At 54.1% G+C, this 23,212-nt stretch overlaps 1 protein-coding gene across 2 annotated transcripts in view; it reads right to left on the bottom strand.

Moving 5' to 3' along the window:
• OLFM1 (olfactomedin 1) overlaps nt 1-6,641 on the bottom strand; it is a 39,662-nt gene extending 33,021 nt beyond the window's left edge. The window contains exon 1 of one of the 2 annotated variants that reach the window (XM_070251846.1): nt 6,142-6,641. In XM_070251846.1, the coding sequence (XP_070107947.1) occupies nt 6,142-6,237 (96 nt within the window). In that variant the 5' untranslated portion in view covers nt 6,238-6,641. The remainder of the gene's footprint in view (nt 1-6,141) is intronic. The other variant, XM_001917922.5, reaches the window with a different exon arrangement.
• Nucleotides 6,642-23,212: the final 16,571 nt, after the last annotated feature.

Here is a 23,212-nt window from a genome sequence, read left to right as displayed (position 1 = left end):
TAAAGTTATTGACCATGTTTACAAATATACCTCTGTTCTTTTTCTGACTTTCAGACACCCACAGCATCACTTGAAGCAAGTGGGAGTAACTTTCTTTCCAGAACCACCAGTGAGAGCCGTTTCACACACTATGGAAATCTCTGGGGCGCCGTTTAACCTCCCAGGGGGCATCCTGCGCACCCACGAAAACGACGGGCTGGAACTGAATTGCTGTTGCTGAGCATCTCCGGGTGGGTGTTAGTGACCTGCACATCTGTCTGTGAACAAAGGCTGACGTTCAGCATCCTCCCATCCCTCTCTCAGACTCTTCAATCTAGACTCTTCCTGGTCACCGACTCTCTTACTGACCGTCAGATTTTAGATGTCACTGAACCATGAACAGGGAACATCCAGGTGAAATCCCCAGTGCCGAGAGTGGTAAGCCCACGTCTTTTAAACACTGCTGGAGTTGTCATGAGGTTTAAGCGAGGTACGGAAGAAGGAGGAACGGTGTTAACAAGAAAGCCTTCCCCGGACATGGAGCCCCATGCCAGGCCTGGTCACGGACGGGTGGCCGCACATCCTCTTCCCCGTGGCCGCGTCACTTCCTGAGGTCGTCAAACTCCGCCAAGTGCAGCAGCAGGTGTAACTAGAACTGCACGTTTCAGGCGGTTTTGAGAACTGGAGGCTACACCAGCCGACTGCGTCCCTGCCCGATTTCTTACTTCTCGGCTCTCAGGCGTCTAGCAAATGCTGGCTGCTCGAGGGGGTGCTGAGCGCCCCCCGTGAACCCTGATTCATGCCTGGGAGAACTGAGCTGAGGAACCCGGGCGTCCTCTCTCGGCCGCCCCTCCCATCCCCAGGGGAAGGGACTTGTCGGAGGTCGGAGGTCACCCATCCTTAGTGGAAGGAAAGAAACTAAAGGCTCCGCCCCGTGCCCTGCCCTTCCTTCTGACAGTCCAGCGTCAAGGTCAGCAGCAGGTGGAGCGTTGGCCACAGCTACGGAGACACAGCTCGCTGGCTCCCACCAAGGTCGGCATGATCTGGGCCTCCCTGTTTAACTGGTTCTCAGTGATACTGAGCTGTTTTCTCTACTTTTTATCTTTCTCTCCGTCTTAACGAGAACATGAACGCAGGTGTCAGACAGACCTGGGACTGGGAGTTGCTTCCTGTCCGGGGTCTGTCCCTTAGCTGCGGGGTCACCAGGCAGGGTCCCCAGCCTCCCCGAGCCTCGGTCTCCTCATTTCGAGAATGAGGACAGTAACACAGGGTTGCCAGGACTGCTGTGACCTGATCCAGATTAAGCTCCTGGCAGGGAGGGTGACACGCAGTGACACTCAGAAAATATTAACTCTCATTACGGGTTTATCCCGAGGGCTTCAAGCTCCTGGCGAGATTCTTCTACGTGTACTAATCTGAAAACATGAACAGATATGCATTTTTCACCTTCCATTTCCTCTTCCCCTTACCTCGGCAGCCGTGGGAACAACCTTACGGCCGTCGGTTCCAGAGCGAGAAGCATCCACAGAGCATCTTCCAGAGCCGAAAACTGGCTCCTCCCCCCGTCAGCCTGGCTCAGCTCACGGTGGCCATGCATCTAATTCAGCTTAGCTAGTAATTAGTTTTGTATTACTTTACACGGTGGTGTTAATACTGATTACAGGGCCTGATAACTTTAGTAATAAATACAACCCAAGGCAGAAAATTACCTTTCTTTTTATTGGGGAAGGTTGAAGTCAGTGGAATGAGAAGCAAATTGCTTTCAGAGACGAAGCAGCTGCCTCATGTTGAGCATTTACAGCTTAATGCCCCCCTGGTGTCACGGTGCCTTCTGGTCCAGGGAGGCAGGCCCGCAGGGGAGATGGGAGCCCCCCTCTCCCGGAGCGCTGTTCGTGGCCCGGAGGCCGGCTGCCCAGGCAGTAGCCATCAGCAGTGCAAAGATGGAACAGACTCCGTGCGCTGGGAACTAACTGGCTCAGGAAGAGACCCCAGTGCTCCCCAAGCCCCCTGACACGCACTAGCACTCCAGCGTCCAGGGCAGATGTGGGCCCAAAGCTGGGGGCTGAGGGGCTGGGGCAGGTGGACAGGAAGTCAGCGGGGTCCAACGGCCCAAGCTTAGCCTCAAGCAGGTGACCAAATTCAGCTGTTTTATTCTCGTTAAATTTGTTCAGGGGAGTGGCTTGGGGTCTTCCACTGTAGAAGGAGCTGAATCTGAGGATGACAGAAGAGGTTTGAGGTGCTGGGCCTCAGTGGGTCTCTGAGGGGGCTGACCCCACGCCAGCTGCTCTGTGACCCCTGCCCTGCCCGTGCACAGCACCCACACACCTCCCCCCGGAGCAGAGTCCAGGGTCTGCCCACATCTCTACTCAGGCGCCTAGACCAGCAAACAGCCCGTCAAACTTGGGGACGGAGCACACAGCAGTCACTCCATAAAGCCTGAAGGCGCTCAACAACCACAGTAACAGTTGGCACTCCAGGACGCTCTGTGCCGACTTACAGCTGGCGCCACATCAGGGTGTCGGGGGATGTTACATTGTTAAGAGAGGCCACGCCCGGCCTGGGGTTCACGTAGCTAATGAGAAGGGCTCTACTTCATGCTTAAAATAAGTCAAGTTCTTCAACACACCTTTATTGAGCTCCGTACACCAGGGCCGGGTTTCCGGCCCCTCTTCATGCTGCAGCCTCTGCGTGCAGCTTCCCTCCTGCCCACCTGTTCCTTCCCTGTCTTCCTGCCCCTGGCTCGGTGCTGGACCCAGGGGCCACCTTGGGATCCGGCTCACACCTCACTCCTCCTGCAACGCTTCCTCCAGCTCGAGAGGCAGAAACCGCTCCTCCCTCCGCCCCCATCCCAGAGCACTCGGACAGCTCTTATGCCTCTACAACAGATGATGACGGCAGAGCCCCGGGTCTTCCCACAAAGCTCGGCGGCCCAGATGCCATCGGGCATGGCTCGGACTCACTCAGCATCGTAAGCTCAGGTCTGACCAAGTTAAACCCGACCAGCTGGCCCCCGAGAGCTGCAGGTGGGAGGGACGGGTGAGTGAGCCACTGAAAGAGCAGGGCGGGGGTCTGCAGTGGGAGACACCTTCCAGAATCATCTAGTTTAATCCTCCTTGTTTTAAAAAGGAAGAAGTTCAGGCTGAGAGGTTAAGAGCCTCTCTCAAGGTCACCAGACAGTGCCTGCTGGGAGTGGGAGGGTCCGGGCAGCTGGGTTCAAGGTCATGGTACAGAGCTTCCCAGCCTTCTGAGGCCATCACATACAGGGGACACGCTTCCATCTGAATGGACGGCTGGGGTGGGCCAGAGCTGGGCCAGGAGCTCAGGCAGGTCCAGCACTGCCCCACCTCCCTCAGGACAGAGAAAGCAACTCCTCTGCACTCTGGCTGGGGAGCTCCCTATGATGCCTCTCAAGGAGTGTGAAACGCCAGTCTTTCACTGAAAGTCGTGGAAGAGGACCAAGGAAAACGTCTTTCTGTCTGAGAACAAAGTTCAGCTGGGCCCACAAGCCTGGCGCATAGTAGGCCATCGATCAGCAGTTGTCATTTGATTGAGTGGCTCATCGTAAGTGAGCTGTCAGGAGAACAGATGGCCCGGCCATGTGCTCCACTCCCCCGCCCGGCTGCCTGAATCCTTCAAGCAGCATCCTCGAAGCACAGGTAAAATCCATACGTTTCTGACTTGGCCCCATTACGATGCGTGCTCACCCACAAATACAGCGGCCATGGACGCTTGTGTCCCTGGAAGGGCCCTAAAAGTGAGGTGTGGCTGTGGGTGCAATTTATCTAAAGAGGGAGCGCAAAAGGGTGGTGGGCGACGGATTCAACCTAACTCAATCACCAACGCTCTGTTCTCCTTTTCCTAAAGCCCAGAGGGATCGTATTCCTTCACAAAGGTAAGTCACAAGATTCTTGGGTATGGATGTCCCCAGATAGCTCTCAGATTCAGAGGAGCCCTCCTCTGTCCCCACACCCACTCCCACCCCAGTCCCCACGCTAGAGGTCACTGCTACAGGTGAGAGGCACCTCGTCCAACCCTGTGGGGCTCACCTGGGCAGGACCAGGGTAGCCGGCCTCTCTGGAGCTGGTCCGAGCCCGCCACTCTCTGATCCCTTCTTAGACTTGAAATGCTTACAGCGATTTTTGCCAGCTGAGCCTCTGCCCCAGAATCCCGCTACAATTAGGGCTAAAAGGCCTCCCACAGAAGATTCTGAAAACCTAACCTCAGAGGCAGGCCCGTGGAGGGCAGGGCCACACTCGAGGGGGGAGGTGCCTCTTGGCTGCATTAAGGGACTCACTCCCTTGAGAGATCCCACAGCTCAGCTTCAGAAAGAAGAACCCCCCAAAGAAAACAACATCATCCCTTCCCCGCCCCAGGGAGGGCTGCGAGCCCGGGGAGCTGACCAGGGTGCTGAAGGGGACAGTCAGGTTGCAGGGTGAGGATGCAGGGGTGTGTGCAGGGGCTGGCACTAAAGTCAGATGGCCGGTGCCTACGGTGTGGACGGACAAGCACTTTCACCACTGAGACAAAGCTTCCAACTGAAGTTGAACCAAAAGTTTCTTCCAAGCACAGGGGGTCTTTAAAAACGTGCACAGAGGAACGCCTAGGGCGGAAAAGCATCTTGTGGTCTGGGAATGGAAGTTCAGAGTGCCTGGAATAAGAAGGCCATTAAGGCTTGGAGGGCCCTTGGGACCAGCCATCTCTTTCCCGAGACGTCAAAGTAAGGCACATGCTAATCAGAACCTGCCTGGCTCCCTTCTGCTCGTGTGTGCTCATGGCTGTGGGTGTGAGCATGTGTGAGTGTGCACGTGCATGCAAGCAACTGTCCCTCCACAGTGCACGAGCCCACCACTCACCAGGGCCTTCCCCACTGCCAGGAAAACTTCTCTCCCGGGGATGAGGCAGAGCCTCTCCAGGGGAACTGGCTGACTGTCGGGTGGCACCAGGGCAGCGGTCTCTAAGGGTAGGTGACAACAAAACCCTCCAGAGGCTGGGGGTGGGGCTGCACTTCCTGGGCAGAGCCAGAGAGCCAGCAAAGGCTTCAAGGCAAAACAAGGGAAGCTTGTTCCAGAGCCTTCTCTCCTGTGATCCACCTCTCTCTCTCTCTTCTCTCTTTTGTTTCCTCCTTTATTCTGAGAGGGAGGGAGGCGGGGAGGGAGAGAAGGAGGGTTGGGGCAGCTGGGGCTTGGGGCCAAGAGCTGGCAGCCCATCCACCTCCTGGACAAGCAGCTCCAAAGGACCAGCGTCTCTCAGCTCAGAGCGTGGCACAGTGGCACCATCCAAAGGGCATTTTAATGTCACTCCCGTGCAGCCTGGCTCCTGAAGCTGGCAGACGCTTCCAAGCACCCTGGTGCCAAAGCAACACCCCCAGCCGGGCGCTCCCAGACAGCCCTTCTCCTTCCCCCAGCCCTGCCAGCTCCGAAATGAATTTTTAAAATGGAGAATACCAGCCTGAGACAGGCTCTCTATTGATACATTGTTCAGGGGATGGCAAGCCTGCTTAAAATGCCCAGTGGTCCGCGCACACGCACACGGTGGCTTGCCACTCACACTTCACGCCGCGCATGTGGCCACAACCCCCTCAGCCCTCCACATTGAGCCCACAATACACCCCAGCCCCACACACAACGACCGCCTGCCCTTCCCTGTCTGGTCTCCACGGCACAATTCCCACTGCCTGGTTGGGGAGCCCCAAGGGCAGCCTTATACCCATAGGCGGGGATGCAGGATGCTCCAGAAGAGGGGTGCAGGGTGTGGGTGGTGGGAGTTAGGTCAGATCCACCTCTGAGAATGCCAGGGGCTTAGACACCCTGCTCCGTTTGTCTTCCCCCCAGATGACAACAGCAGCCAAATGACCCCCTCGTGCTACCCTTTGAACTTCTCAGCGGGAGTGGGAGGCTGGGGAGTCCTGGGAGAGAGGGGCAGCTGTGCAGCCCCGCTGAGTCAGGGCTGGGGGGTTCTGGGAGGCCAGCCCCAGTCTCGGGTCAGCCTGCACCCCTCCCTCCAGCCCAGGTACGGCCCTGGCTCCCTCCCTAACCCCGGGGCTCGGGCGCCCAGGCAGGGGGAGCGGGGCTGCGCGGAACCGCTCCCCGACTTTGCCGGGCTCCCTGGGGGCCGGGCGGGCGCCTCGCACGCAGGGAGGAAAATGGCGTTGGGTGCACGTACTTGAGTGAGTTCAGTGCCCATCAGGATGAGGAAGAGGAGGCTGAGGAGCTTCCGGGCCGGTTGCATGTCTCGCTGCCACCTCCAACGTCCTGGCATGCAGGGAGCCCTGGGTCTCGCCGGCCGGCGGCTGCGTGGACGCGGACGCGCTCGCGCTCCCGGCTCTGCTGGCTCCGCGGCGCCTGGCCGTGTCCCCGCGCCTTCAGCACCCGGAGCAGGCGGCGCGCGGGGTCTGCTGCGCGGAGCCTCCGCTCTGCATAGTGATCGCGTCCCGCGGTTCCGCGCGGTCCGGGCAGGGCTGGGCCGGGCGGGGCCGGCGGGCTGCCCCTCCTCCGCCCCTCCTCCTGACGGCTCCCGCGCCCCGCGGAGCGCAGATGCGCGGCTCGAGGCGGTGGGTGCCAAAAGTTTGCTGGGAAGGGAAGGGAAGGGGCGGGGGCGGGGTGGCGCAGAGGAGCCCGGGCGCCACGCTCACGCGCGGGAGGGGGAGGGCGGCGGCGGCCGGCGGGGAAGCAGGCTGGGACAGGATGTGACATCAAAAAGGCGGGGGAAATTTAACTCGGAGAGAAAGCTCTTTCCTGACTGGCCTCAGCTGCTACGGGACTGCGGACCCCTGGGACGCGGGATGGCGGTGCAGGGGCGGCCAGCGCTGGGAACATGGGCCCCTGGAGCGGACTGAAGAGTGGAGTGTGGGAATGACAGCTGGGGGAGGATCTGGGGCACGGGCCTAGGATCCAAAGCCTTGGAGTCTCCAGGAAGCACCGAAGGCAAAAGCTGCATGTGTCCTTAGAGGTCACCCTTCGATGAAGCTCAGACCAGGAAGGATGCTTCCAGGGGCAGGGTGGGGAGGATGGGCACAGAGCTAGACAGTAGGGCAGCTGGCCCGCTGACTGGCCCTTTTCTTGTCTTCCTGGGATGGTCAGCATGGGATGGAGAGGGAACAGACATTGCGGGCTACAGCTCCTATCCCGGTGCAGAACGTGTGGCTGTGGGTCTGTCCTTGTGTTCATGGTTTGTATGCATACATGCGGGATGGGTATCTGCAGGCCTGTAAGTGTCCCTGTGGGTCTGCGCTGCGTGCTTGCGTTCACATGGATACAGAAGACACAGCTTTGCCCACTCAAGGTGCCTTCCTCGACCCCAGAACCTAGGAGAGGAGCTCACAAGCCAGCACTGAGGGCTTCCAGAACCCGCTGAGCCCTGCCTGTCCTCGTACTCCCAGGCCTGGAGATCAGCCACAGGAGGTATGGAGATGCCCTTCTCTCTCCTGTCTCCGTGTCACCCTTGCTCTCCTTTCACATGTACGCCAAGCCGGAGAGCCAGGTCTCAGACCACAGGGAGTCTGTCCTGGGGACTGCACTTTGCATTTAAATTCCCCATTTTGCAGGGGAGAAGTCCCTAAGCACCTTTGTTTTCTGAGAAGCCAAAGTCGCAATAGGTATTTAGAAGCATCTCTCTTATTGTTTACTATTTAGTCTTTGGAAAATAAAAATCTATAAGGAAAATATCTGGTGGAAAGAGGCTCCAGACCCAATAATCACAGAATGCAGGGCTGCAAAGGGGGTGTGGTGAGAACTTCTTATATCACGGATGGGGAAACTGGAGCCCTGGGGGGCGTAACTCAGAGGGGCTCACCCAGAGAGCTCCAGAGCAAGGGCCAGATGCCAGCTCCTGCCCCATCACCGTGCCGCCCAGCATTGAGGAGGTGCTCTCTGGGCGTTGGGTGAAGGAGCTGGGCATATGTACCTGGAGAAGAGAAGACGGCGGGTGGAGCGGCCATGGCCTCCCCTGAGGGGCTCTGCCATGGAGGAACTCTGTTCTCTGAGCACCAGAGGGCAGAGCTACAACCAGGGGACATGTTACTGGGAAGGAAAGAGGGGCTGGGCTTTTTGGTGAGGAGTGAGCTTCCCTCCCCTGGAGGCATGTAAGCAGAGAGAGGTCCTGGTGGTGAGCCCTCAGGTGGGGAGGACCCCGAGATGCCGAGACGAGGTGGTGCTGGAGAAAATGAAGGTGGAGCTGTGGGAGTTCCTTTTCTCTCTGCCACCCCCGTCTGTTTTTATCAAGCGGAGTGTCCTCAGTGTGAATGCTGGAAAGGTGTTTGTGAGCCCCTTGGCCGTTTGGCCCCTTGGCCTCCTGGTGATCGCCATCGAGACAGCAAGTGGTGGCGAGAGCACCGCACTGGGAGCTGGAGGGACTGGCTCTTGTCCAGGCTCTTCCGGGTGGCGGCTCTCTGAGCCTCAGTTTGCACTCCCGTAGAATGGGAGTGAAGGATTCCAGCGCTGCATCTCAGAGGCTGTTGAGAAGATCAGATACAGGAAGGGGTGGGCACATTTAGAAACTTGAGAGAACGAGGAGGAAGGCACTGAGAGTCGTTGAGCGCCTTCAGGCCATCGGGCCCTCCACCTGAGTTTCTCCTTCAGCCTTCACGGTTCCCTGGGGTCCCTGCTGCCATCCACGGTGTCCAGAAGAGGACAGAGGCTCAGGGAGGGACTCGACACACGCTGGAGCTGGGACACGAGCCCGGTGTTTGGGGTTTTGTTTCCATAGACTGGGGAGCAAGGCTGTGATGATTTCCTCAGGGGGACGGAGATCTAAGATCTAATTTTAGCAAGAATTGCTTTTATTTTAAAAAAGTCATACAACTGTCTGACCCAGCAATTGCACTTCTGGGTGTATACCCAAGGCATTGAAAGCAGCCTCAGACAGATATCTGTACACCCGTGTTCCTAGCTGTGTTATCCACAGCAGCCAAAAGGCGGAAACAACCCAAGTGTCCATCGACAGATGATGGATAAGTAGAATGTGGTATGTCCATACATGTTATTCAGCCTTAAAAAGGAAGGGAATTCTGACACCTGCTACAGTGTGGATGAGCCTTGAAGACATGGTGCTAAGTGAAAGAAGCCTGTCACAACAGGACAAAGACTGTATGATTCCAGTTAACAGGAGGGACCAAGAAGAGACAAATTGACAGCGACTAAAAGTACCAAGAAGTTACCAAGGGCTGCGGGGAGAGAAGATGGGCAGTGTTCCTTGATGGGGACAGAATTTCTGTTTGGAGTGATAAAGAGTTTTGGAACTAGTGGTGATGGTTGCACAATATGGCGAATGCAATTAACGCCACTAAGTTGTACACTTAAAATGGCTAAAATTTTAACATATGAATTTATATGTATTTTTCTGTATATATGTGATTTTTACCACAATTTAAAAAATAATAAAGTAATATACCAAAAGTCGTTGAGTCATATACTTTAAGTGGATGAATTGTGTGGTATGTGAATTGTATCTTAATAAAGCTGTTTTTAAAAATTATACAGACATTATTGTATTGCCTAAAAAAAATAAAATCCAAAGAAGAATGTAACAGCAGCAACAAGAGCCCCCCACCCAGAATAACCCGTGTGGTCACTGGGGGTCACCATGCAGATATTTTTGTGTGCGCGTGTGCAGAGGAAGGATAACGAAGAATATAGGGCTGTGTCCTCCACAAACCAACTTCCGACCCCATGACTGTGGGCACGTCACCCTCTGTGCCCCCACCTTCTTGGAGGGGAGTTGACGGGCCCAGCCCGACCTGCCAGCTGATGGAGCGAATAACCCCAACATGAGAAATGCCGAGAATGGAGCCTGGCATGCATGGCACAGCAATGGAAACAAAGAGGACAGGCAGGCTCGTGGTGAAGATGATCAAAACTCTGCTGTGAGGGAATGAGGTCATCCCTCATAGGCTTTGCCACTTAGGATCCTAGACTGTCCTCAAACTTAAGAGAGGGATGGGAAACCAAAGCAAAACTGGAGAAATTGCTAGTAAAAGCCCCTTTATCTTCACCACACAGAATGTTATCTCCTAGGAGAAGCTTCCAATAGAGAGAGAGAAAAGTTTGTGTCGACCGCTAACCATTGGGGTCAGACATATTTCCATTCTCACCATGTTAACCACGTCCGATATGAAAGATGGGAGATTTTCGCCTCCTCTTCCTCTGGCCTCCCCTTTGCCTTCCCCAAATTTTTGGTGTTTATATTATTTTTACGTTGACGGTGTTTATGATATTTACATGCACTCCTGCAACCAATATCTCTCATGGGTTGGTGCTGGTTCTGGATTTACGTGGATCCGATGCCCACTCCTGGGCCAGCGCCTCCTGAGTTCTTCGCTTCCATTCCCCGCTTTCAGGTTGGCTGAATTCTGGGTTCTACGGCCACAGCCAGCGGCACTGCCACACCTCTCTGCTGGCCAATTTAGATTCTTGTCTTTCTTCTTACCCCACCGGCTTTCATGTGGGAAGTCATGAAGAGCCCCAGACTGGTGACCTCTGCCTCCTGTCCCTCCACGCCAGCCCTGAGCCCCCGAGCTGTGCTGGGACGTGACCCAGTGGGTACAAAGCCCTCAGATGCCACTTTGTTCTTCAGCTTGTACAGCAGGTCCCAGGGTACCCCCGCCCCCCACCCCCTGCTGCCCTGCTGATGGAACTCGGGCCAGCGAGTGCCCCAAAAGGAGCCGAGTTCCTGCCGAAGCTCCTCTGGGTGCCACCAAATCGATATGCTTCGAACTCCTTTAAGACAAGCCTCCTTCCACCGCCAGCCTCATTACGATGTGACAGCATGGTTGCCAAGGCAACGGCACTAACTCTCCCCTCTCCTCTGCAAATTTCCCAGCAAATGCGGCCCGAACCCACGCGAGTTGTCCGGCCGCCTGTGCTCAGAGCCGGCGGGCTGCCTGGCTTCACCCTCCTCCCTGTGCTGAGCGGAGCACCCTGCACAGCCTCCCCAGCCCTGGGCCTCCACTTCCTTCTCAGCCTCCCTGCCCCCCACCGGCCCCCTCATAGTCCTTGTTAAACTGACTCTGGTGAATGACAGGTGTTGACTGAGAACCCACTATGTGACAGGTGGGGCCAGCAGAGGGCTTCCTGGGGGCTTCAGGCGCCGATGGTGACGGGCTCACACCCAGGACTCAAGACTGCCTCCCCTCATCAGCTCTGGGAACTTGTGCCTGCCTGCCACTGGCTTCTAACCTTAAGAAGTCACCAGGAAGGAAAGGGCAGCTGGTCCTGCACAGCTGCTGGCCTGCCTCCTGGACGTGGTCACTGTCATTGCATAGCTCGCGGTCATGGCAGCAGAGAGCTCACTGCCTGGACCATTCCCAGCCCTACTGTGCGTCCAGCCTGTGCTAAGGGCAGGCCCATCTTCTCTCAGAAGCCCCAGGGCCTTAGGGGATATGATGCTCACGCTGTCCTTTGCAGGTCTTCCTCAAGAAGCCAGCAGCACTGGGACCTTTGCTCCGCTGGCTCCAGTCACCTCCCCTGCGGCCACCCCTCCTCCTTGTCCAGCTGGGATTCCAGGAACCATCCTTGGAGCCACTCTCAGCCGCCAGCAGCTGGCCTTCCCCCACCCCTCCCCACTCCTGCGTGGCCAGCTGGGCTGTATGGTCACCGCCGTGCAGTTCGGTCCCACTGGAACTCATGACCTCCCTCCCGAGGGCGCCCGGGCTCCCAGGAGTCCTTCCTCAGCCCCCAGCTCCCATTCTCCTGGCCACTCCCACACGCATGCTGCCCTCCCCACGCTCTGTCCACAGCCGCTGGCGCGATTCTCACAGCACCGAGGAAATCGGGCTCTCAGAAGAGCCACCACGGGCCAGACACGGCTCCACACGCTCTACCCCAGCCCCCGGATGCAGCCAGTGCCACCCGATGCGGGCCTCATTGAGCTCCTAACCCTGCAAAGGTCATTGCTTATCTTGTCCTGTGATGTCCTCTGTCATGAGGCCCCATCACCTTCCTAATCTTGTCCCTCCCTCTCCCCCAGCTCAGTCCTCTCTGGCTGTACCGTCTTCCTTGCTTTCCTGGGACACACCGAGGGCACACCTGCCTCAAGGCATTTGCACTTGCTGTTCCCTCCTCGGAAACTCTCTTGTCCTGACACCCGCGTGGCTCCCACACTGGCGTCACTCAGGCCTCAGCTTATTGTCACCTTTCAAGGAAGCCTTTCCCTGAGCTCCTGATGCGCAGGGCATCTTCCCCCGGTCCAGCTTTCTCCAGCCCTTCACTTGCTTTTTTTCTTGGTTCTTTTTCCCATCTGGCATAATATGTATTTATTTTTTCTCTCTCTCCCCCACCAGAGCACACTGAAGGCAAAGCAAATTATGTCCTTTTTGGGACTGTATTAGTGTCCTGTGGCCACCATAACCAATGACCACAGACTCAGGGCTCAAAGCAATAGACTCTTACCCTCTCCCGGTCCTGGAGGCCGCAAGTCTGAGACCAAGGTGCCATCAGGGCTGAGCTCCTCCAGAAGCTCTCGGGGAAGAGCTTTCCTGCCTCTTCCCACCCCTGGAGGCTCCAGGCAGCCTTGGCTTGTGGCCACATCCCTCCAGTCTTCAAGGCCAGCATCTTCAAACTCTCTGCCCATCTTCATATCATCCTCTCCTCTGTGTGTGTCAAATTTCCTCGGGCTCCCTCTTGTAAGGACACTTGTGATGGCATTTAGAGCCACCCTAGATAATCCAGAGTGATCTGTCCCCATCAAGATTCTTAACTTGATCACACTTGCAAAGACCATTTTTCCATGGAAGGTAAGGCTCACAGGGGTCAGGGAGCAGAATGTGGACAGCTTTTGGGGAGCCATTTTTCAGCCTACAGCAGAGACAGAAAATAAACAAGCAAGCAAATGAAAGAATTTGGTAAATATTGATTGTGGCGAGTGCTGTGAAGTTAATAAATAGGATGCTGGGCCGAGAGTCACATGGAGAGGTGGCCGGGCCCTTGGAGGAGCTTCAGAAGGAACCCAGGAAGGGGAGGGGAGCATCCTACAGAGGCCGGGAGAGGGTGAGACCTGGTGACTTTGGGGAAAGAGAGAGAGAGAGAGAAGGCCCGCGTGGCTGGTGCGGGCAGAGGTGTGGGGAATGGAGATGGCTTGGCAGCTGTGGAAAGGCCCTTAGACTTGGCTCTCATTAAGAGGCAGCCAACAGGGTTTTAGGAAGGGAAGTGGCAAGGCTGATTTGCATCTTGAGACCTCCGGTCTCTGTGGAGAATGGAGCAGGGGAGCCAGAGGGAGACCATGGCGGGCTCTTGTCCTGGGGCCGCCGAAAGGAGTCACGTGAGGGATGAGCGGCCTTGGCTGAGCGTGGTGGTGGCGCCAAGGGAGACGTGTAATGGGTGGAGGACCTTGTTCTGAGAGACAGAGACAGGATGTGCCCGTGGCCAGGGGTGGGGTCGGGGACCAGGATCGTCTAGAAGTGTTGGTTTGGGGCTCCGGGTGGGTCATGGGCTTCCACTGCATGGGGGACACGCAGAAAGAAATGAGTCAGGAACTCCGTGTCGGGTGTCGTAGGTGTGAGAAGCCTGGCAGGAGATGCCGAGAGGAGAAGCCAAGTAGGATGCTGGTGGGGCCATCTGCCGTCCAAGGGCACGACCACAGGTGGAGGGGGACGGCTGGAAGAGGCAGCCCCCGGGGACCCGATGGGCCTCCCCAGCAGGGAAGTCATACAGACCACGATGCAGAGACTGGCAGAGCATGAGTTGTTCACCCCTCCTTGGGGAGAAGAGGGAGCTGAGGGCAGAGGAGGGGTCCTCCACAGAGCCCAGCCCCCAGTCCAGGGTCGTGCAGCAGCCCTGGGAGCAACTTAGCCTGCGGTCCCTAGGACATCCTTGGTGGGGTCCTGGGCTGACGTGGCACCCTGCAGCCTGAGGGCACTCAGCAAGCAGGGTGGAGGGCTCCAAGTAATGGGCTAGCCCTCCTGCCTTCCAGAACCAGTGAGAACCTGGGTGGAAGGCCCCGTACCTGCCCAACCTTGAGGCCAGGGCATGCCATCCGTTGCCGCTGTGGGGCTGGGTCCCAGCTCAACGGCCCCCGCCTCTTGCCCCAGAGCTAGACCAGATCCTCGGCCCGGGGCCTGGCTGGTTTCTGGGGCGGGGTTCCCAGACAGGGGCAGCCTGCCAGGTGCTCAGGTTTCTTCCTGGTGGAGGGAGAGGGAAAGGATGGCCCAGTTATTAAACCTTCCGTGCATCACAGTGCTGGGTACCCGCCCTGCAGAGTATGCTCACTGCCTCTGTGTTTAAGCCACGCTCCCTCCACCTTTGCACAGGGCGGACACCGAGGCCTGAAATGCTAGGTGCCCTGCCCCGGGTGGCGGCAGAGCTGCAGTTTTGCAGGTCCAGGGCCCCACTCACCCACCACACGGCCTTGCTGGGATTAGGCTCTGCTTTGATCTTGTACCCTTCTCCCGGAGCTGGAGACCTGCTTCCGAATTCCAACCTTGTAGCCAACAGCCATCAGGGGACACACAGATGGTCGGAGAGCTACCACTTCCTAACCAGTTACCCTGGGCCAGCCCTGGGCCATGCTCTTCACAGCCCTATTTCTCTCCTGCTGTTGCCTCATTTTACATATGGGGAAACTGAGGCAGAGACGAGGGAAGTCGTTGGCTCAGGGTCCCAGGGCCTGGATGTGGCAGGGACTGCCTGAAAACTGGACCCCCAGGATCCGGAGCTGGGCTCTCCCCTGCCCGGCTGCCCTGCCTACAGCTGCCCCCCACCCGCCCCCAAGAGGGGCCCCACTCGGACCCTGAACATATATCTGCAGAGATGTACTCTCTCAGACGTCTGAGGCTTCCTCTGCTGGTGCAATCTGAGGACAGAGACATAAAATCAAAGGCTATTAATGCACTGGTGAAGGGGGCTCCTTTAGAAAGAAAGGCAAAGGAGACGAGACACGTCCATTTCCATGGTCTCTCAAGCTAGCATTTTGTCAGCAACAACAACAAGAAGAATTGGAGATAGTCTGTGCCAAACCTGCTGTCTAGGAGACATCACTGACAGCCTTGGCCGTTCCAACGCGTGGACATGGAGTAGGTAACCGCTCGACCTCCACGCCCTTTTCTAAAAGTCCTTGCTTTGGTGAGAAAGCTTCACTTAAGAAATTTGGGCTGTGGGGCCGGCCCCGTGGCCAAGCGGTTGGGCTTTCGTGTTCTGCTTCCGCGGCCTGGGGTTCACTGGTTCAGATCCTGGGCACAGACCTACCCACTGCTCTTCAGACCATGCTCTTGTGGCGTCCCACATAGAGGAACTAGAAGGACTCACAACTAGGATATACAACTCTGCACTGGGGCTTTGGGGAGGAAAAAATAAGAAGAAGATTGGCAACAGATGTTAGCTCAGGGCCGATCTTCCTCACCAAAAATAATAAATAAATAGTTAAAGAAAAGAAGTTCTGGCTGCTGCATGAAGTGGGAGGAACTGAGACTGGAAAGGGGGCACTTTCAGGGCCCCAGAGGAAGGAAGGGTTCGTCAGAGGCCTCCCCGGAGTTTCTGTTCCATAATGGAACAGAATTTCCATTCATTCCATTCCAATGGTTCAGAGTTTCCAGGGAGGAACTGAGACATGCAGGAGGGGCCGGCACCATCTGAGGCTGCAGAGGAGGTCTCTGGTCATTTTTCCCGTGGTTGCAGCACAAGCAATTATTTCACCCACGAGTGGAGGCTGGTTTACTTCTTTTCAGGTCTGTATGCTTTTATTTCTCTGTCGTCCTTTTACTGGAGGTTCTGGTAACTTCCAGTAAACATCTAATAGGAGTGGCAGGAGTGGGAATCCTTGCCTTGTTCCCAATCTTTGGGGGAGAGCATGCACCCCCACCTATGACGCTAGCTGTAGCTTTCACATAGCTCCCCATTAGGGTTCTCTGTGCTTAGTTCACTGAGAGTTTTATTATAATTAGATATTTAATTTTGTCAAATGTTTTTTCCTTATCAATTGCAATGATCCTATGGTTTTCCTCCTTTATTCTGTTAATAGGATACGTTACGTTGATCGATTTTCAGATGTTAAACCGTCCTTGCATTCTGAGATAAACCCTTCTTGCTCAGAATGTATCAACCTTTTCCTACGTTGCTAGATTTCCTGAGTTGCTAACATTCTGTTAAGGACTTTCATGTCTCTGATCATGGGGAATATTGGTGTGTCGTTACAGTTGTTTTTTTCTTGTAATGTCTTTGTCTGTTTGGGTCTTAGGACGATGCTGGCCGCATCAAACAAGTTGGGAAGCTTTCCCTCCTCTTCTGTTATCTGGAAGGGTTTGTGCAAATTTGACATTACTCCTTCTTTGACTGTTTCGATAGAATTCACCAGCGAAACCGTCTGGGCCTGGCATTTTCCTAATGGGAAGGTTGGTTTGCTGTTACTAAAAAACTCATTTTAAAAAATAGCTATAAAGATATTCAGATTATCTCTTTCATCTAGTGTAAATTTTGGTGAGTAGTATTTTTCAAGGAATTTGACCTTTTAAACAAAGTTGTCAAATTCGTTGGCCTACATTTTTTCATGATATTCTCTTGTTAAGTTTTTAATGTTGAATTTATTGGCATTAAGTTAATTATTTCTGACATAAGAAATCTAAAGCTATAAATTCCCCCCCAGCACTACTTTAATTGCATCCCATAAATTGTCATATGTTGTATTTTAATTACCGTTCAATTTGAAATATTTTCTAATTTTTCTTGTGAGCTCTTCCTTGAGCATGGGTTATTTGGCATCCATATGTTTGGGAGTTTCCTATACATCTTACTATTATTGGTTTCTAATTTAATTCCATTGTGGTCAGGGAACATGCTCTGTCTGACATCAATTCTTTCAAATTTCGTTTACTTGTTCTATGGCTCAGAATATGGTCTGTCTTGGTGAGCAGACCACGTGCACTTAGGAAGAATGTGCATTTTCAGTTGTGGGCTGTAGTGTCTGAAACGTATCAATTATGTCAAGGTGATGGACGGTGTCGTTCAGCTCCTCTATGTTTTTTTTTTTTTAAAGACTTGCACCTGTGCTAAAATCTGTTGCCAATCTTCTTCTTTTATTTTTTTTCTTCTTCTCCCCAAAGCCCCCCAGTAAGTAGTTGCATACTCAAATGTAGGTCCTTCTAGTTGTGGCACGTGGAATGATGCCTCAGCACGGCCTGATGAGCGGTGCCATGTCCGCACCCAGGATCCAAACCAGTGAAACCCTGGGCCACCAAAGCAGAGTGCACGAACTTAACCGCTTGCCCTCGGGGCCGGCCCCTCCTGTACGTTTTTATTGACTTTTTTCCTGCAGCTCCCCTATCATTTTTGGGAGAGGAGTGTTAAAATATTTTACTGCTATTGTGGAGCTGTTTTTCTTCCTTCAGTTCTGTCAAGGTTTGCTTCGTGGATTTTGAGGCTCTGTTATTAGGTGCACACCATTTACGATCGTTTTGTCTTCCTGACGAATTGACCCTTTGACCTTTATGAAATGTCCGCCTTTATCTTTGGCAACAGGCTTTATCTCGGAGTCTATTTCATCTCATATTAACAAAGCCACCTCAACTTCTCTTCCTTTCTCTTTGCATCGTCCATATTTTCATCCATTGACTTTCAACTTGTTCTTTTCTTTATATTTAAAGTGTTTCTCTTGTAGACAGTAGAGAGTGGAGTCTCATTTTTTTTTTAATCCATTCTGACAAACTCTGCCTTTTAACTGGAGCCCTTCCTTGATTAATGTTTAGATGTACTGTTTAGATTTGTTTTCTGGTTTTTGTTTGTTACTGTTGTTCCTTTTCTACTTTCTTTTGGATTACTTGACTATTTTTTAAAAATAATTCCATTATAATTTGCCTCTTGACTTTTGAGTTACGCGTCTTTGCGTTGTCACGTCAGTGGTCACTCAGGGATTACCACATACGTTCCCTAATTTTTCGCAGTCTGCTGGGGTTAATGTTGCACCAGTTTACAAACTACGGGTCCATTCACATCCTCCTCCTTTATGCCGTTGTTGTCAAATGTGTTACTTCATGCACATTATAAACCCCAAAGACGACGTCCACTTTTCGCTTTAACCAGTCATAAGTGTTCTCAAGAAATTAAGGGGAAAAGAGTCGCTTTCTGCTTACCTGTCTGCCCGCCACTTCTGCAGCTCTTCCTTCATCCCTGAAGATGCCTCTCCCACCTGGCATCGTTACTCCCCTAAAGGGAACCCGCTTTAGCGCTCCTTGCTGTGTAGACCCTAGGCAGGATTCTTTTTGTTTTCCTTTAACTGAAAATGCCCTGATTGTTCACTGTTGCAGTCACTTTAACTGGATGTGGAATTCTGGGCTGGGCGGGTGCTTTCTCTCAGGACTTTAAGGACGCTGTCTCAGACGCTGTGCGTCTCATTGTGTTTCTTCCTCTCTTCTCTTTACATTGTATGATTTCTATCATTCTATACTCAAGCTCACTGATTCTTTCTTCTGTCATCTCCAATCTACCGATTAAGCCCATCAGGTGAATTTTTACTTTTTATTCATGATGTTTTATTTTTCAGTTCTAACATTCCCATTTGGATACCTCTTCTATTTTTTATTTCTCTATGTGATTTTTTATCTCTCCATTCATAGAGAGGGTATTTTCTTTTCCCTCATTGAGCATAGTCAAAAATGGCTGTCCTCAGATGTTAGCTCAGGGACAATCTTCCTCAAGCAAAAAGAGGAAAATTGGCAACAGATGTTTGCTTAGGGTTGGTCTTCCTTACCAAAAAAAAAGGCTGTCTTTACCTAGTAATTCCAGCATTTGGTGCATCTCAGGGTCTTTTTCCTTGTAAATGAGTCACATTCTCCTTACTCTCCAACTGTGGAATGCTTTTGGAAACTATTATTACTTTGTTGTGAGACCCTGGACTCTGTCATATTGCTCCAAAGGGTCGGTATTCCTAACAGGAGTTTGCTTGGCCGGACCCAAATGGTAAACTCTGTCGCCCTGTGGACGTCAGGAGCCCGAGTCTCAGCTCAGCCTGCTTTCCATCTGCCCTACCCACGCACTTCAGGGTCCCTCAGAGTTCCAGGCAGAGCTTTTACGTGGAATGTGGGCCCCTCCTTGGCTCTCTCGTTTTCTGGGTGCCAGCCCCGCCCCGCTCTCCAGCATCCCTGCTTACCCGGGGCTCCTCCCACGCTCCCTCAGCCAGAAGGATGGCAGGTTCTCCTGTTAGCGTTCCCGCTGCCCGGCACGGCCCCGTGACCACGGCAGCCCTGTGGACACAGCTGCGGACACGTGAGACTCAGCCCACGCACTCGGCCTCCACGTCCTGTATCCTGCCCCACAGCTGCCTGCTTCAGCCCACTCCCCAGAGCCTTCAGCTAATTGTCTGTATTTTGTCCAGCATTTACAGTTGGTTTTTGCGAGAGGATCGGTTTATTAGTTCATCTGCACTGGAAATGGAACCCTGACGCCATTTCTTTCTTTTAGAATCGCTTACCACCTGGAGGTGGGGGAGGCTGTGCTTGTCCCAAACGCAGCCAGTCCTGGTCCCTTTATGTCTACAGGTCGACCTTACACTTTTCTCTCCTCCAGTGTTTTCTTGTCGGCTCCAGAAGTCGCTAGGTGGTACTTTGAATATTCTGTCTGGAAACTCCTCAGGCAGTTCACTGAGTTCATCAAGTTTATTTCTGATTCTCCACGAAGCCACAGGCGGCAGTGGCACCAGCCTTTCTGCTCCAGCACAGCAAGGCCTCGAGGCCTCCAGCGGCATTCACACACTTCCCTTTAAACCCTTGTCGTCAGCCTCCGCAGGTCCGTTTACTGTCCACTAGCACTCTCACGGACCTTTGGTCTTGACCAAATGTCTCCTCGTTGCTTCTCCAGCTTCCTCCAGCCACCTGGTTTCAAAGCCAACGTCATATGTTTTAGGTTTGGGTTATGGCAGTTTCCCCACTTCCGGGAACCGTGCTCTGCCCTGGGACCTATCATGCTTAACAAGACACCTCAACTTTGTGCTTAAACAACAACAATTATTTACTTTGCTCACAAATTGACCTTTTGAGCAAGGCTTCTGCTCCCGACAGCATCAGCTGGGATGGTGTGAAGGCTGGAGAAGACCCGTGTGCTGGGGGCTGGACTTACCTGAAGTCTCGTCAGTCACATGCCAGCCATTGATGCTGGCTGTCAGCTGGGACCACAGCTGGGGGGGCTGTCGGCCGGGGTACCTACACCTGGCCTGTCCATGTGGCTGCCTGGCTTCCTCCAAATATGGCAGCTGGGTGCCAAGGAAGGCCATCCACGAGGACAAGTAGAAGGAAAGGCAGGACATCTTGTGACTGGCATCGCTTCCTCCGTCCCCTGGAGGTTGGGGCAGCAGAAAGTCTGTCTGTGTCCAAGGAGAGGAGCCACAGGCCGGGCCGTGAGATGAGAGGAGGGGAGCCAGCACGGTGGAGGAGGAGCGTGGGGGAGAGCAGACCATGGACCGGCCGGATCTGGAAAATACAGTCTGCCACAGGGAGCATCTGATGAACGAGCGAGTGTTAATAAGAATAATGGATAAGTGACTATTCTGTCTTCTGCTTTAGAGCGCTCAGATCGGATTGTCCAAAACGGTTATTTTTCTAAACACTTATTTGATTTGCAGCATTGTGCTAGGTACTATTCAAGGTTGCTGTTCTTCAACTAATGCTCATAACCATTGTCATTATATAAAGCAGTGCTCACATGGTAATTACTGTGTGCCAGGCCCTTTTACAGGGCTTTAGAGGTATGAACTCATTTAGTCTGGTACCCGCCAACTGTATCTGAGAAGGACAAAGCATGCATTCCGGAGTTCGAGGTCTGATAATCTTGCAACTGAGGAAAGATCCCCACATGTGCCTCGAGATTCATTTTCTCTCCACCACTGCCTGGCTCACCACCCTCCTTTCTCCTTCATCCTCCTGAGTGTCCGGCCCCCTGGGTGGTCTGGTGACCCCAAGCATGCAGGACTCAGCACAACTGGCCCAGGGTTATGGGGGAGCAGGGGGAGGAGCTGTCGCAAGGCTAGGCCCCTCTCAAGTTTGGGATGTGAGGTGAGAGGGCACAGAGAGTGCAGGCCAGGCATCAGTGGGGGCAGGGCAGGGGCCTCTGTGGCGGGTCATTTAGTTGAAAATATCTAGATGATTTTTCCCCTCTCTAGAACACTGCTTTGATTCGGAACGAGAGTGGCCCAGATCTTTTTGCGTCCGCTGGAAGTGAAAGCATCAGCGAGCTGTGGCGGGCGGGCCATCCCTGACTTGCTCAGCATGGGCCCAGTGCCTGGGATCTGGAGCAGGTGCTGGCAAAGGCTTCTGAACAGACAAACACACATCAGTAGGCAAGACCCGTGATGGTCGCATGGGCATCCTTTAACCCTGCAGGCGGTAGTTTGCTGAGGACCAGGAGCATGGGCACATCTCATCTCTCATCCTGCCCAGTCCTGACCTGGGCAGTGGTCCCGTCACGGTCACCTAAACACCTGCAGTGAACTTCAGGACTTTCCCGGCCCCAGTCTCTCCCACATTAAGTCCATCCTGCCACCATGTCTGCCATACGAGTGGTCTTCCTGCCACACTGGTTTGCATGCCTTGCTCTTTACTTCAAAACCCCACATTATTCACTGAGTCCACAGATAAGGGCCCACCTCCACACCAGGAACCTGATCTCCGGCCCTCCTGTCTTGGTGTGAGTGGAAGGGCCACCTTCCTCTACCAAGGATTGGCTCCATGGGGTCTGGGGACACCCACATGGCAGATCACGCCCGTGTCACCTACAGCACGGTTGCTGTGCACCCGGGGACGGCTTCCTCCTTTCTGGTCACAGAGAGTCTGCGGTTTTCTCGGCTTTGCACATGAACCAGAAGTAGAGGTGGGGGTGCTAGCAGCGATGGTGGGGCAGTGGGGGGCTTGTAGTTAGGCCGGGCAACGGTGCCTCACAAGGATTTTTTCCCAGTCAGTCTGTCATGGACACAACGTGAGGAGAGGTTTCTGGACAGGACTGATTTTATTCCTGGAAATGGGAGTGGGGTTTGCACGAAATCCCCACACGATTCCGCCCAGGCCCGAGCCGAGCTGAGCTGAGCGGAGATGGAGGTGGAGATGGAGATGGAGGTGGAGGGGGAGATGGAGATAGAGGTGGAGATGGAGATTGAGATAGTGATGGAGGTGGAGGTGGAGGTGGAGGTGGAGGTGGAGATAGAGGTGGAGATGGAGATTGAGATAGTGATGGAGGTGGAGGTGGAGGTGGAGGTGGAGGTGGAGGGGGAGGTGGAGGGGGAGATACAGGTGGAGATGGAGATTGAGATAGTGATGGAGGTGGAGGTGGAGATGGAGGTGGAGATGGAGATAGAGGTGGAGATGGAGATTGAGATAGTGATGGAGGTGGAGGGGGAGATGGAGATGCGGGTGGAGATGGCAGTGGCCAGATCTCCCTTCTGCAGACAGTGCAGCCAGACTGACTTTCAGATGAGCGTCTCCCCAGGATCCAGTTTCCAAGTGCTTACTCAGGGAGCGATGGTTGGTTTATGTGATACACTGTGTTTTGTTACAGAGGAAGAGTATTGATTGAACAGCGCAATTCTCTCTTGGCAGGTACAGGTCAATCCATCCCCATTTGCTGCCACATGGGGCAGCCATTCTTTTAACAGGCAGTGTCCTTTATCAGGGCCCCTCTCCCCCAGTTAGGGAGCTGCTGTGGAAATGCAGGCATCCCGAGTTTTGTGGGTCAGTGGGCTTTTCTCCTTGTCTTTTCCCTGAGCACCTTTCTCTGCAGGCAGCCTCTCGCTCTCCAAACAGCAGAAGAAAATAGGTCCTTTAATTACCCATCCAGACAAATTTTGGAGTGTGAAGAGAGGCAGTGAAACGAAACGTTTCGTACTCAGGCAAGTTCCCATTGAAATTGATTTTTCAGCTCTTATGACAGCGTGTGTAGCTGTGGAAATGCAGGATGGCTCAGCATGCCGGGAGAATGGAGGACACCCCCACCGCGCTCGGCCTCGCTTGTCGGCCAGTTGCATTTCTCAGGGTAGGTCTGCATTTGGGTCGTCCCCTTGTCCTTGCGGGTGCTCATTAGGCATCCGCTGTTTGCTGCCGGTGCATGCTAATCCCTCTGCTGTGCCTGTCCAGCTGTATGCCCCTGCACGGAGCTGCGATGCCACCGAGGGGGCCTTGTCGTCTTTGGTGAGCTGATAGCCCCCTCCAAATTCCAGTGGGCCTCCACCCTGCTTCAGATTAGCTTAACCCGTTCCCTCTGTCCCCTCTGGGTCTTGGCCGCAGGGAATGGCAAGAGCGTGGCACCTTCCAGGTGAGGGAGAGACGTGAGGCACA

Source organism: Equus caballus, chromosome 25, assembly GCF_041296265.1.
Source record: "Equus caballus isolate H_3958 breed thoroughbred chromosome 25, TB-T2T, whole genome shotgun sequence".
NCBI classification, from domain to species: domain Eukaryota; kingdom Metazoa; phylum Chordata; class Mammalia; order Perissodactyla; family Equidae; genus Equus; species Equus caballus.
The sequence above is the reverse complement of the archived record's forward strand: the minus strand, read 5'-3'. Positions and strand labels throughout refer to the sequence as shown.